This window comes from Myodes glareolus, chromosome 3, assembly GCF_982192425.1.
Source record: "Myodes glareolus chromosome 3, mMyoGla1.1, whole genome shotgun sequence".
NCBI lineage: Eukaryota > Metazoa > Chordata > Mammalia > Rodentia > Cricetidae > Myodes > Myodes glareolus.
The window spans coordinates 95346461-95362202 of NC_142028.1; the positions used below are offsets into that span (position 1 = coordinate 95346461).

Here is a 15742-nt window from a genome sequence, read left to right on the forward strand (position 1 = left end):
CAGATTTTACAAGAAAGAATTCACCTTTAGTTACAGCTGTGTGCATTTATGGACTGTCTACAGCTACGTGGGTTCTTATATCCTGGACATAGTACCAAAATAGTTCATAAGTGGGTGCAAATTGTAATTACCAAATTAATCCCAAATTCTTTTCACCTCCTAATATAACTGCCATTTGAAGAGAAAAGACACAGTTCCAAAGGTCTATCTAGTTAAGCTTGCAACAGGGCAGGGCAGAGAACTCTGACCATTAGGAGTAGGACCTGATCCAACTGGAAGGAGAGGCTAAGACCTCTGCCTAGAGATGGGGGATTGGGCCAGTAACGGCGGAGTGTCTATGTTCTCTGGATCTTAGGGCCTCCAAGGAATGTGGAGGGGTGTGATCAGAAGAGGACTGGAATAGATTATTTGAGAGCTCTATAAAATTAGGAGCCCCGAGTTTCAGCCCAGACCTCATTCCTCTGAAGAGTCCACTTGGATACCAACAATGCTTGCTGCTGCAGGCTCTCTGGTGACCTCCATCTGGGCAGTGCTCCATATCCGGACTCTACTACTGGCTGTGGTCACCTTCTTGTTCCTGGCTGACTACCTCAAAAGACGGCACCCCAAGAACTTTCCGCCAGGGCCGCGACGCCTGCCCATCTTGGGCAATTTACTGCACTTGGGCAAGGAAAAGCCGTACCTGGCAGTCCAGCAGGTAGGAAGGTGCAAGATGGCCCAGCAGTGAGCTAATGGATCTGCGATTTCCAGGAACTGGGGGGCGGGGGTTGGCAGGCAGGGCTCCCAGGCTCATGCTACTGGTCCCTAAGCCCAGGACACATAGTTAGCTTCTAAACATGCACTTTTAAGAAATATGCAGCTAAGCAGGGCAGTTGTGGCAGATGACTGTGAGTTTGAGGCCAGCCTGGTCTGCAGCACGAGTTCCAGGACAGCCATGGATACCCAGAGAAGTCCTGTCTTAGGGAGAGGGAGGGAGGAAAACAGGGAGGAAGCCAGAGAGGGAGGGAGAGAGGGAGAGAGGGAGAAAGGGAGAGAGAGGAGAGACAGAGAGAGACAGAGAGAGAGAGAGAGAGAGAGAGAGAGAGAGAGAGAAATAATTAGAGAATTTCTTCTCTTTCAATGACATACTTCCTAGGTGATGAATCCATTTAGATTAGAGAACACACTGTGTGATTTGAATTCTTTAAATATACCCAGGTCTGTGTGATGATATGATAGTAAACGATGACAGAGACAGATGTGTCCTGCAGCTTTACAAAGTGTGTGTAAAGTCTTGGTCTCATCTTTGTTGATTAAAATGCTTCTCTGGAAAAAAAAAATGAGGGGTGTGGGCAGGATCGTTTGGTTTGGGTGTTAGCTCTCTCTTACTGAGCCTTAGTTTTATACATCCTTGCTGACAGCTCACTCACTGATTTTATCAGTTACTAAGAAAGCCACAATTTAGTGTCCAGGTCCCCTGGAAGAGTGACTATTTCTCCACTCAGTTCTGGAAGCTCTCCCTGATTAAACTGGGAGGTTTGTTCTGTGTAAACAGTGACATTTAACATTGGCAGGCACCATTTGATGACTTAACTGTGGCTTTCTAATGTTCCTCGTTATCCAAAGGAAATTTATTTTTCCTGATTTTTCTCTTATCTCTTACACCCTGCAACCTCCCCTTTGGTTAGTATGTGAAAGGCATTTGCTTTTCAGTTCTTTTATTTGGACCTAAACATAATACTAAAATTGCATCCATCTGGAATGCATATAATTGGGAAATTTATTTGTTATTCAAGTTTCATCACTAATTGGGAGAGATAGAACAGGTCTGTTTACAATTTACATGTAAGCATTGAAACTCAATGCTTTATTGTTTTGTGTTTTGTCTATTTGCTCGGCTTTCATTCTTTAATTTTATTTTCCTGTCCTGCCACGGGTTTCTTGGACACTCTCCAAGTAGATGCCTTTTTATTCATCTTCTCTCTCTCTCTACATCTCTACTATTGTCCTCCCAGCATTGGTTCTGTGTTACTCAATACGCACACGCAGCTCATGAGAGTTTGCTAACAGCATTTTCCATGTGTAGTGAAGCAACTACAAACATGGGGGAATTAACCCTATCCCCTGTATGATGCACTGCCCCAGGTGCTATCCCCACTCACTGAGACCCACATCCCACACTGCCCTGCTCTTCAGTGTCGGTGCAGCTGGGACTCAAAGGCACAGGAGTCTGTTGTCTTTGCCCCTTACTCATCCTCCCATAGCTGTCTCTTTTCTGTCATTTCCTTTCTGACCTCAAGCACATTCTCCTTCCACTCCTTCAGAGGAGACTGTAGCAGAAGGGAACCTCTTAGCTGTGCCCCTCCTCAGAATGCCTTTCCCCTCCCTCCCACTCTGTCTTTCCCCTGATTGTAGACAGCTAGGTTGACAATGAGAGGCACTCACAGTTTTAGATGTTCTCCTACTCCTTGCTGGCCTTTGTGGTTTCCCTATAAGTATTAAAGGTTTTTGTTTTGTTTTGTTTTGTTGTTTGGTTGTTTGATTGTATTTGTTGTTGTTTTGTCTATTTGCTTTCAAGAGAATTAGTTTCCATATTGATTGTGGTGTTTTTGCATTGTTTGGGGCTTTATGCTGTTGGAATTGACATGGAAGGCTTGCATTTTGCCAGACTAGGAAGTTTCCAAACTTTTCCAAGCGTTTTCTCATCTACACATTCCTGTTTTCGTGACATTAGTACATAGCCATGACATCTATGGTGCTGTGTCTTGCTGTTTGTCATCGGCTTTCTCTGCGCTGTGCATGGGAGAGCTGCCTCTCACCTCCGCACTGCTTCTCTGCCAAGCTCTGATGCGCAGCTCTCCACAGAGGCCATGGCAGCTTCTGTCCTCAAATCGATACCTTTTCTTCTTATCTTTCTTTTCTCTGTTAAGATTTCCCACTATATGGAATAATTTTATAATATCCACTTTGAAATATTTATTTTTCCCTCTCTTTCCAACATCTGTGCCATCTCGACAAAGTTGAGGTTCTCTTGGGTCTTCGTGAATGAACTAAGCAATGTCAGGGTGGACATTTTGTGTAGTGTGCTGTAAAACTGATGAACACACTAGATCAATGCTTTACTTGTACAGGTAGCTTTAGAGGCTCCAGGGGATCACTTTTGTGAGTAATGACTCAAATGGAAATTTCAGAGTTTGCATTGTGAATCTGAATAACTCCAGTTTGTGCTTGATACCTCTGACTCCTCAACTCAGCAGCATTGGCTGGCAAGAAGGAAGATGACTGCAACTTCAGGGCCCCATCTTTATAGTACAGCTGCACCTCTCTACAGGAGGATGAACACCAGTGATCTTTCCATAACTGTCCCATTGGGAAGGGATGTCCTTATTGCTGCAAAAGAAAGATGGAAAGCAGAATTCTTTCCCAGGCTTCTTTGGAGATTCTCTTCATAGCAGTTCAACTATAGATGTCACAGTTTACCCCACAGGCTCAGCTCAGGAGAAACACATATCAAGATGACAACCATGAACCTCACCACTGTAACACCTTGATTGCCCCATTTGATGGCATTTGGCTCTGGGACTTAGAAGCAAAAAGTTAAAATAATCTCTGACCTGTTGAGAATCACTTTTCTTGGATTTTGGCAAAACAAAGTAAACTTTAGTGGGAGGTTTGCTTCTTGCAAATGCTATCATAAGTTACAAAAATTAAAAGACATGCTTTTATTTAATCTTGTCAGGGTAAAAATATTAGATCTATGCCTTGATACACAGTCATATGAAGTTGGGTGATATGTCTCGTGTCACAGAATTAGGTCATGGTGACACTGAGGCTGGAAACATCATGCCAGTTCAATAATTTTTCATCTATTTATTTTGTATTATCGATGGGTTTACATTTTGATATTTGTGTATAATCAAATGAGGTTAAATGATGCAATTTAGGTATAATTAAATTTTAATTCTTGCTGTGAGGATAAAACCCCACTAGTTGATGCATGGCATTCCCGTTGGTTTTTATGCCCCCTTCATTCACCCTCAATGATAAACACACATAGATTCACGTTAGCACCCATCTCTTAGCATTCCATTTTCCACTGTTGAGGAAAGGGTAATCTGATTTCCCCAGGTTGCTTAGTGGAATAGTGATAAAACAAGTTCTGATCATACAGGATATGACTCAATACAATGTGTGTGTGTGTGTGTGTGTGTGTGTGTGTGTGTGTGTGTGTGTATTCTGTAGAATAAAATGACCTTTAATATCTACATATATTTCCTCACAGACTCATTCACTCAGGAGACACTAAACAAATGCTCAGCATGACAGGCACAACACAACACGGTCTATGGTCCAATGAGTCCTATTTATTCTGTCATCAATTGTGATATCATCTGCAATCTAGATGGATGGACAGCTCTGGGCCTAGCCTTTGATAGAATGGTGCCGCCAGTTGTGCTGTGCCTAGAGGAATGTTTAACAAGGGTCTAGTGAAGTAAAGGGGTGGACATTTTATATCCATTAAAGTGACATCACTGTAAACAGGGTGAGAACAGGGAAGAAGGTGGCTCCTTGTTGAGCACGTGGGGACTCTACTTCCTGCCACATCACAGTTCCTTAGCTTTCTCTGTAGTAGTTCACAGAACTATTACAGAAATATTACACAAATAAGAGAGAGTCTTGTCAGACTGTAGTGGGCTGTGATACACAAGTTAGATATTAGCATGTACTTCAAGCTAGCTGTAACAATGGGACCCCAACATACAATGGTCCTGAATATGCCTCATATGATCGTCATATGTATAAAATTACTCAATAAATTCAAAGTAACTGTTAAGATGCCTACTATTGAAGGTCATTTCATTTTCTTTCTTTTCCTTTTTTTCCCATCTTTTAAATATAATCAGAGGTGACCCCTGAGAACGCCAGTCATTTTTTGCACATTAGCCAGGATTCTGTGACATGAATGCTGCATGAGCTCATCAGCACTGTCTCTGGGATCTGCTCCTCCATCATTTTGTTGCTTCTAATACCAGAACCCTCTTCTAAATCATATTCTAATATTTAAATAAACACAGTTATTTTGCTTTGTTTCTGTTATCATAGCTATTTATTCAAGAAAGCCATCAACAGATATTTTCCTTTACTGTGAATTCCATGCTTGCAGGCCATAAAGGTTGTTCAGTGGTTAAGGGCACATGCTGAAAAACATGGTAATCAGAATTTGATCACCTGGACCCACACGGTGGGAGGAGACAACAAACTCCCAAAAGATGCCCACTGACATACTCTTGTGCAACACCACCATTCACATACAACACACACACACACACACGCACACACACACTGAATGCAAAAATATTTTTCCTTATTCTGTGCTATATACTCTGTGCATACTACAAGTTTGACTCACACAGACACACCTTGGTCTTTACCAGGTGGCATACACTGTATTCTGCCCGTCCTAGAATGCAGAATGAGGAGTTAGAGAATTAGCTTATTTACTGAAATTCATGTACTAAAATCTTCCTATAGGGATACACACTATAATATCATCCATTCATTGATTCCTGTTAATGAATTTGTATTGGTGAATCTCATTCTTGAAGTTGATTTGCATTTAGGACGTTTCAAAGAAAAGAAAAGCAAAACCATTTCAACATACCAACATGTATCATTCACTGAGAAATAAAGACTTATCAATATGATTACCATTTGCTACACATATGTCTGCCATCCCTGGACACAGAGATATGAGCACACTCGCCGCTAACTATTGAAATATGTTTCAGCTTGTGAAGAAGTATGGGAATGTTATCAGTCTGGATTTTGGAATCAAGTCTTCAGTGATTGTAAGCAGTCTGCCTTTAATCAAAGAAGCCTTTACACACCTGGAAGAAAACTTTATGAGTCGCCCTCAAGTTCCACTGCAAAATCATGTCTTTAATGAAAATGGTAAGACTTTCATTTGTTGTCAGATATGCATTGTAATTTTAAGATACATAAAAGGCTCTTATTTGCCTTATGTATCCATCACTCTCATAAGCCAATACCTTCATGAAATGCCATCATTAATGGGCGCAGGAACCACATTGCTTGACTGAAAGCACTCAGAAGATGATTCATAGTGTGTCCTAGTATAGACCGGGTAAACAACTTATTAGTAAAAACTAATTCTATTTATTTTGATACGAAGTAACCACAGCACCAAAACACAGCCAGAAACTATGCTCACTTTCATTTCCTCATGTCAGCCCTAGGGAAATGGATGTAAGTCAGCTTTTCCCTTCTACTGCATCTTGCTTATAGCTGCTTATGCTGTATCATTAAAGTCATGAGGATCTTGAGGCTCCTAGCCAACGTTATAATTTGTTGGTATGAGTACTTTATATTATTGTCAAATAAAGTCATAAGTTGAACACAGAATTTGAAATCTATTAATCTAACAAAACAGCCGCTTAGGCCATTTCTAATTACTCTTCAGAAAAATTCTAGGTCAATTCACTGTGTTGTCTGTTGTAAGAAGCATGGTGCTAGACATCTGAGTTAGAGTTACTTTGCTGTGATGAAATACCATGACCAAAGACACTTGGGGACGACAGGGTTTATTCGACTATGCTTTCATATACACTGTTCATCCCAAATGAAGCCAGGACAGAAACTCAGGGCAAGAACCTGGAGGCAGCAGCTGGCACAGAGACCATGGAGGAATACTGCTTTCTGTCTTGCTTCTCCTGCTTTATTCAGCCTGCTGTCTTATAGAAACCAGGACCACCACCCAGGCTTAGCAGCAACTTCATGGGGTGGACCCTCGCACAACAAACATTCAATAATAAAATGCCCTACAGCCTTGCCTACAGCCCTATCTTCTTATGAAGGCATTTTCTCTACTGAAGCTCCCCCTATAGAACAATATTAGCTTATGTCACATTGATATAAAACCAGTCAGCACAGTAAAAGTTAATGCCATGGTATCAATAGTAAAGCACTATTAATGCAGAAGGTGTTTAGTCAAAGATGTCTAACATTGTATGAGGATTCTGGAAAGTCTTCTCTGAATAAATAATATTCAAGTAATTACCTGAAAGAGTAATTATTCAAGGATACAATATTGCTGAAAGAACGGAAAGGAGAGATGTCTGGAAGAATGGAAAAACATCCAGTGTTGCAAGCATGGTATTTAAAGACATAATTAAGTGATCTTGGTACTTCTGACCTCCATCAGAAAGAGCACAATGCTGATTTTTATTCTGACAGCCAGGAAGAATTCTCAGTGGTTTCAAGCAGAGGAAATCTTAGGATATCAGGTAGAGAGAAAAGGAAAGATATCAGGAAACTTATTTTAGATATGATGGGTGGAAGCTTACATACTCCAGTTGCTAAACTAGACTGTGCATTAGACCAGGGTGATGGCATTAAGCCTTGCAAACACAAGTCCAGACATGCCAAAAGGATGCCAAAATGACTCCATGATCTAGACGCCATGAAATCAGGATGCTGAGAGAACTCCAACAGAAGTTTGATGGCTAACATTGGTTGTCGACTTATCTGCATTTGGAACCAACTAAAATCCTCAAAACAGAGAAAATAAATAAAGAGTATGCTTCTTTGGAATTTTGAGACCTACCCCAAATCTGCATCTCTAGAGATCAGAAGACCCACTCTAAATTTGGGCCACACTTTCTGATTGCAGCCCATAAAAAAGGACTAGGAAAAAGGAAGCTTTTGCCTTTTGCTATCTTGTCCTTCCTCTCACTGGCAAGTTCATCTATCCTGCTGGTGAAGAATTAGTTCACTGGTATGAGAATCTACTTTTCTAGGATTCCAGTGTATGTAGAAAGCGAGCTGAGACATCCAGCCTCATAGATTGAACAATCATAGCATTTTTGGTCTTTCCATTAAAAGACAGCCATTTTTAGACTAGCTTATATGTCACTCTAATAAATTCCACTTTAATATCTCTAGATCCATTCTATCTCTTCTAGTCCTTAAGAGCAGTTGTTCTCATCATTGGGGCACCACCCCCTGGGCGGATGAAGAACTCATTCAATGGGATCACTAGATTCTTGGATAGATCAAATATTTACAGTATGATTCAAAATAGTAACCAAACTACAGTTGTGAACTAGCAATAAAAATAATTGTGATAATTGTGTGGTTTGAGGTCATAACAACACGAGGAACTGTATTAAAGGGTTGCAGCATCAGGAAGGTTGAAAATCACTGCTTTAGAAAGCCACAAGTTATACAGATTGTGGTACCAGGAGTGGTTCCTGGCATTTTGCTTTACATAGATAAAAAGACGTGTGTGTGTGTGTGTGTGTGTGTGTGTGTGTGTGTGTGTGTGTGTGTGTATGCATACATACATATTAAACATAAAGTGTAGATGATTTGGTACTGGGGAGAATTGGATTTGATCACCTCATTAATACCTAGTTATCATGTTTCTTAAAATTTTTACTTTGCCATTGAATCTCTTTTTTCTGTCTATTGCTATAGATATGGAATGTTCTGGCAATAACTTTTGTGTTTTTCTAAGAGTATTAAAATTAAAGAATATATTAAAAATACTGACTAAACAGTGATATTGTGAGCCACCAGGAGATGCTAGCTTTTATGCTCCTTGCTTTGAGCTATTGTCCCTCTCTAGACAGCTGTCAGTCCATTTTCGGCTCTTCTCTTTTACAGCATACATGTGACCAGCCCATTTGCCAGGTAATTTTAAATCAGAATCACAATGCTATAACGCTGTATGGCTTCCTTCCAGGACTGATTCTCTCCAGTGGACAGACATGGAAGGAGCAAAGAAGGTTCGCGTTGATGACCCTGAGGAACTTCGGGTTGGGAAAGAAGAGCATAGAGCAGCGCATGCAGGAGGAAGCCCAACACCTTGTGGGGGTCATAAAAGAGGAGGAAGGTGGGCATTCCACAGGGCAGGTGTGGGAGGCTGTGGGCCTCTAATTAATTAAACAGAATCCACCTAAGTATCTAAGTGCTTGTCCTGGACTGTGCACTGTGCTAAGCACTGAGCACTGACCAGTGAACATGTAGCCATGCCCTTGCCCCAGAGTTTGCAGCTAATCACACAAATGGTCATTAGACTCGCTGCTACCTTAAGGCCTGGTCATCAGTCTGGCATCCCAAATATTAACAGATTCTTTGGTGTATGTTAAACCTCATATCAAGCTAATCCAGAGCCTCTTACATAGCTCTCTAGTATGCATGTTTCTCTGTCACTGGAATTAACAAACCAACATCTTTGAAAGATGCACTTTTTCATTATCTACCTCAGGACAGCCTTTCAACCCTCACTTCAAGATCAACAATGCTGTTTCCAATATCATTTGCTCCATCACCTTTGGTGAGCGGTTTGACTACGATGACAGTCAGTTTCAGGAGCTGCTGAGGTTATTGGATGAGGCCGTGTATTTGAATTCCTCAAAGATGGTCCGGGTAAGCAATCTAGTTTCTTTCATACTGGGAGAAAATTGGACTGGGGCTAATTCAAGTACAAATAGGTTTTTTCTTTTTCATTTTAGAAGTGGAAGCAAACTGTTCTGGCAACAATATTAAATTATACATACATAAACATACTTGTATATATAAAACATAATTAAAACCATTGATAGTTCACTAATACATCTCTGTTGAAATGAAAATGTGAAGGCTACTTTGTAATTTTGTATGATGACAAAATTGTTTAAGGTAAGCTAGAAACAGTAAATAAGTGAGATAAAAAAGGGAGAGCAAGAAACAGAGAAAAAGAAGAGAAGCAAGGTTCAAAAATGAAGAAGTGGACAGAAATGTTGTGAGGGAGAAGAGAAAAATACAAGCAGCTTATGGGTGAAATCAAATATATAGCTCAGTAGTAAAAAAAGTTGAGAAAAAAAATTAAATAAATGTAAGGAAAGACTCACAACTTTTCCTAAATTACAACACCTGCCTTCAGACATCCAGGACCCCCTGAGTTCCAATCACCATGCTGCAGGAATACTCTATTGCATGTCACATACACTCCTGGAAAATCAGAGTTTCTAGGTTCTATAGCAATGAAACACAGAAAGTTATTTAGCACCATAATCCATCGCAAAATCTTAGACACAGAAATATCAAACTCCAGGGTTAATTTCAGTTGATATGCTCAATTTGTAGCCACTGTAGGTGGGGCTATCTCTTCAATCTATGATTTGCTGCTTGATCTCAGTTCCTGCCACCTTCATCCTTTGAGCCTTCCGTGTCTTAATGGCATTAGAATCAGAATTAGGACAACTACTGAATGTTCTATCAGTGTATGTCCTAGAGTGAAAAGAATTTGACCAGTGAGAAGTGGTCAGAGGCTATTGTATTTTGCATGGGAGCACTCATATGTCCACCAATGTGCCTGAAGAAAAAAAGCGGTCCAGATATTCCCACAGTTCCAGTTGAAGATCAAGAGGAAAAGTCCACCCTATCTTGAAACAGGAAGTGACTTTATGCTGTCTCCGTGATCATGTTCTTCTCCCTAATTAGTTCTATAACATCTTCCCATGGATAATGAAACATCTTCCTGGATCACACCAATCAGCATTAGCCTCCTGGAGACAACTGAAGTCATATATTTCTAAAATAGTTGAAAATCACCGCAGAGACTGGAACCCTGATGAGCCGCGAGACTTCATTGATGCTTTCCTCACGGAAATGACCAAGGTGGGGAGGACAATACCTGTGTCTTCTTACAGAAAGGGTGGTGTATAATAGCTTCCAATTGATTGAGCAGCAGGCTAGCACAAAGGCAGAGTTTTAGCATAGCAGAGATTTATTCTCTCATAGTTCTAGATCATTCCTGTAATCCGGCCAACGAGGTACCAACTTTGGGAAACAATAGAAATGTCATTGCCTTGTGTCTCCCATCTCTTAGGGGACATTGATGTTTGTTGCTGTGGTTTCCTGCTCCATCTTCAGGGCTGAGATTATATCATCTCTTTCCTTTCTGATCCTTTTACATCTCATTTCTCCTGTTCTAACCCTGGAGGCCCCACTCATAAAGATAATTCAGGATAACCTTTCCTCCTGAAATGAATCATATCCTGAAGATCTATTTTTGTGCTTTGAGTAGCATGCCATGGTGGCAAAGATGACAAGATGAACATCTCTGTAGATCATTCCTTAATCCAGATTTTGTAGAAAAACCCAGGAGTAATGTTTTATAAATGCATGGTAATGTAACCTTGGTTTGTTGGGGAGTTTTAGAAATTAAGGATTCACTACCATTAGGCTAGAGGTCCTGGAAATGCCCAGATTCCTCCTTATTATTTCTTTCCTTGGTCCTTCTCCCATATCTTAAAAAGATATATGTGAAATATAAGTAGCAGTTAAATTTCAGAGCTTTATTTTTTTATAAGTTGGTCCAGGGCTGGTTACCCTCCCCAGCTCAAATCCCACTGAAACAGACAAACTTGAGCTAAGTAAGAGGTAGAGTTTAACTTTCATATAGAGCTGAGGCACATATGAACTCTATATGAACTTTCCCGGGACTCTATATGAACACTATTCAATAATAGGCCAGCAAGGAGACACTGAGCAAACATATTATTGAACTTTGGGTCAGTGTGACAATATTATATGGCAGCAACAAGAGAATAAAGCAAAAATGTCATCTGACCAAGTTTCAAAACATTTCATTTCATCAAAGTGAATGGCAAAGCAGCTTGGCTCATGAGTCAGAAGGCTATGGTGGAGTCTTTCACATCACTGTTCATTAGAAAACTGCAAGAAAGGAAGGAACCATGGGCTGGGTGTAACTCTAAGGAACTACCAACCCTCCTGTCAGCGAGATCCTCTCTTCCTATTTCTAAGAACTTCCCCAAATATTATCAGTGCAAGGAACCAGTATTTAAAACATGAAACTGTGGAGGAACATCTTGATTTCCAATCACACGGTAAAATGTAAAATCCTATTAATCCGAGTAGAACTCTGGCAAATACATATCACTGAATCTGTCATAGAAGCTTCAACTCACTGGATTATGGGCTCCTCCTCTGTCTGGGTCACAATGATAAATGTTTGTGTGTGTGTGTTTATGATCTTTTCTCTTATTTCATCTTTCTGATATAATATTGATTTAAACAAATTTATGCCTGGAGGAGGAGGCAAATCCTTTACCATAAGAAGTACAGATTTGAGAACAACAACATTAAGAGCTGTATTAACAAACTGATGCTTCTAGAGGAAGTGAGAAAGGTGATGTTTGTCATAAATAGTTATTGATGGAATCAGTGCGGTTTTGACTTTGCAAGATGATGCAAATTGGAGAATCAGTGCACACAGAAAATGGATATTCATCTTTCTGGTATCAGCAAAGTCAGTTGTTGAATATCAAAGACAGCATCACTATGCAATTCATTCTCATAGGATCAGTGTTACAAGACAGTCAAAAATCTTATGATTGAACAAATACACACTGTCTTTTCTAGCACCCCGACAAAACTACTACAAGTTTCAATGAAGAAAACCTCATCTGCAGCACTCTCGACCTCTTCATTGCTGGAACAGAGACAACATCCACGACCCTGCGCTGGGCTCTGCTCTACATGGCTCTCTACCCAGAAGTTCAAGGTGAAATGTAATAACAACATCTAACCAAGGCAGAACAGGTTCAGAAGACAGGATGGGGGAATGGGAAGAGTAGGAGTATATGAGGTGAAGTGCACTAAGGAAACAGCACATCCGTCACATGTTCTGTGAGAACTATGATTAGAGATATTAGAGTCTGTACCTTCAGCAAGCTTGAAGTTCAGGAGGAAAGAGAGATGTCAATTATATTGTGGTATGTTTCAGCAAAGAGTGGATTTACCATATAACATTGATTCACACCGTTCTTTTTTTTTCTTTTTGATGTTTATTGAACATTTTTCTTTGCTCCCCTCCCTGCCTCTCCGCTTCCCTTCAACCCGTCCCCAAGTTCCCCATGCTCCCAATTTACTCAGGAGATCTTGTCTTTTTCTACTTCCCATGTAGATTAGAACTATGTAAGTATTTTTTAGTTTCCTCTTGGTTGTCTAAGTTCTCTGGGATTGCGGTTTGTAGGCTTGTTTTCTTTGCTTTATGCCCCTTGACCAAATGGATAAGGAAATTGTGGTACATTTACACAATGGAGTATTAGACAGCAGAAAAAATAACAACTTCTTGAATTTTACAGGAAAATGGATGGAGTTAGAAAACATTATTTTGAGTGAGGTAACCCATACACAGAAAGACAATTGTCACATTTACTCACTTATAGGCGGTTTTTAAACATAGAGCAAAGAAAACCACGCTCCTTTTTATATTATCTAAAATGTCTTTCTGAATGAAAGGTGCATTTTTAAGAAATCTTAGAGCCTACTGAGTCACTGTTCAGGCTTGTCTCTAAAACCAATATTCTAGAATACCAGTATATTTCTAAAAGCTTTTTGAATTATATTTTTTATTTGGTCTGTGTATGTGCACACTTGCATGCTCTCTTCTCCTGTGTACATGGTGAGCTCAAAAGCAATTTACGGAAGTTGGTCTTTCTCACAATGTGGGCTCCTAAGGTCAATCACATATCATCAGATTTGGCCATAAGTGCTAAATCATCTCATCATCAAATATATTAATTGATAAAAGTTTATTTCATGTTCATTTTGTAGTATTAACACTACTCAACAATTGGAAGCATCCAGGATACCAATAGGCCATGAGTAAAGTTAAGTACAAAAGTTCAGCCCTCATGGAAAACGTCTTGCATAAATATGGAAGCCAAATGTTCTACAGACTTAACGATACAAATTCTCTGAAGTAGTTAAATTTGTAGACATGGAAGGTAGAATACAAGAGAAATAAACAGAGAATTATGAAGACGTAATTTTTTTTTTTTTTGCAAAATCCACTGTTCCTACCATTACTTATACGACAATGTAGATAAATGTGTTGTTTCAACCTCAGCACAGTAGCTGCCCCTCAATCTACTGCCTTTTCGGTCAGCAGCTCAATTCAGTTACCTTCCTGCTTCTGTGTCAGTAGCCCAGGCACTCAGGGCACAGCCTGCAGGAATTCTGTTCCCACAGGCACTGGCTCTGCCACTGCTGCTAAATGTAGCTTTAACTACATCTCTATCATTCTATTTAGAAATAAAACTCGAGCATATTGATATGCATAATATAGATACAGATAATTAATATATATAATAAATATTAATAAAATCGTGATATGAGGTGATATCCTGCTAGCTCAGAGAGGTTGAGTAACAGCTAGCTAACCTTCCCTCATAGCTGGTATCACCGAAAAGTACATCCTTCTACTTCACCAAAATAAAAAAGCCAAACCACACAAACTCTTCCCAAATACTTCTGGTGTATCTCTCTATCTCTTTGATATGCCTGCTGTCAGCTATTTGTTAACTCAGCCTCATGACCTCAGGTTGATTTTATCTAAGTAACACTAATGCAAACTCAGGATTCCTCAACATATGTTTAGAATTATAGCAATGCACGATTAAAAATTTAAATAAGAGCTATGATTATCAGTCCACATCATTAATCAAACTTCTTAAGAGCCTGAGGCAAGGCTGTTGAAAATTCAAGATGATCATGGACTCAATTTTGCCTTAACTCAAAATCTTCATAGTTTTTGAGAACTGATTTGTGTTATATGAAATTTATTTCCATTTAATTCTTTTATATATACAGTAGTGTCAATGTTAGACATTTATATATCTCTCTCCAGAGAAAGAATCATGCTGTGTAGAAGGAGCTGCAGGCCGTGTTCCTGTTGCCCAGCTTCCTGATTAGATTACACCCGAAATAATTACACGGAATCTGTATTCTTTTAAACACTGCCTAGCCCATTATCCTTAGCCTCTTATTGGCTAGCTCTTACATGTTGATTCAACCCATTTCTAATAATCTGTATGCCACCACAAGGTCGTGGCTTACCAGGAAGATTCAGCATGTCTGACCTGGCAGCTTCATCGCGACAGCTCTCTGCCTCTGCCTGACTCTGTTTTCTTTCTCCCACAATTCTGTTCTGTCTTTCCCACCTACCTATCTTCTGACCTATCAGGCCAAGCAGTTTCTTTATTAACCAATGAACGCAACAGAAATACAGATGACCCACCTACATCAATGCTGGACCTAGTAAAGGATCGAGTTCCAAATTCATTTCACCTTGTGGCAGTGGTGAGCTCAGATGAGGTTCACAGACTCTGCAGTGGCTGCCATGAGAACAGCCTTTGCACCCCAGGGAGAGAACTGGAGAAAGAAGGGGACATTGTTTCTACAAGCTTTGTCACGAAGATGAAACACCATGTCTGCTTATGTTTTAGTTTTGTCACATTTCCTCTGTAAGGAATCTGGGAAATGACTTCTTTAGCTAGAGAAGCAGGTAAACAGTTGAGTCTCTACTGCTCTAAGATAGTGAAGATATTGAGAGGAAGCCTCTACCAATTGTTTAAATTATTATACCAATGTAAACCTCAAAATACCCTTTGGATAAGGTTTATTTACTCTCAATTATTAGATAAAGAAACCAACGATCATAAAATATTCCTAGTTTGACAATTAGAACAGCCCAGAAACACATTGCAATTCACTGCCCATGACAGCGCATGTCCTTGAGAAATTAGTCTGCAGATACGCAGTGGTCTCAGTGTCTGTGTCCTCCCTGTGAACTCATTGAAACTTAATTACCAATGTGATGGTGTGAAGAGGTGATTACATAACGATGAAGGGAATCTGTGCTTAAGAAAGAAGAGCAAGACGGCTTCTT

The 15742-nt window shown here is 40.0% G+C and overlaps 1 protein-coding gene across 10 annotated transcripts in view; it reads left to right on the forward strand.

Moving 5' to 3' along the window:
* Positions 1 to 228: 228 nt before the first annotated feature.
* The window catches only part of LOC125412617 (cytochrome P450 2J3-like), a 53350-nt gene continuing 37836 nt past the window's right edge, over positions 229 to 15742 (forward strand). For 2 of the 10 annotated variants that reach the window (XM_087904836.1, XM_087904840.1), the window contains exons 1-6: positions 244 to 697; positions 5769 to 5931; positions 8744 to 8893; positions 9269 to 9429; positions 10486 to 10662; positions 12430 to 12571. In XM_087904836.1, coding sequence (XP_087760962.1) covers positions 488 to 697; positions 5769 to 5931; positions 8744 to 8893; positions 9269 to 9429; positions 10486 to 10662; positions 12430 to 12571 — 1003 coding nt within the window. In that variant the 5' untranslated portion in view covers positions 244 to 487. Of the gene's footprint in view, positions 698 to 5768; positions 5932 to 8743; positions 8894 to 9268; positions 9430 to 10485; positions 10663 to 12429; positions 12572 to 15742 lie in introns of all 10 variants that reach the window. The other 8 variants (XM_087904832.1, XM_087904833.1, XM_087904838.1 and 5 more) reach the window with 8 other exon arrangements.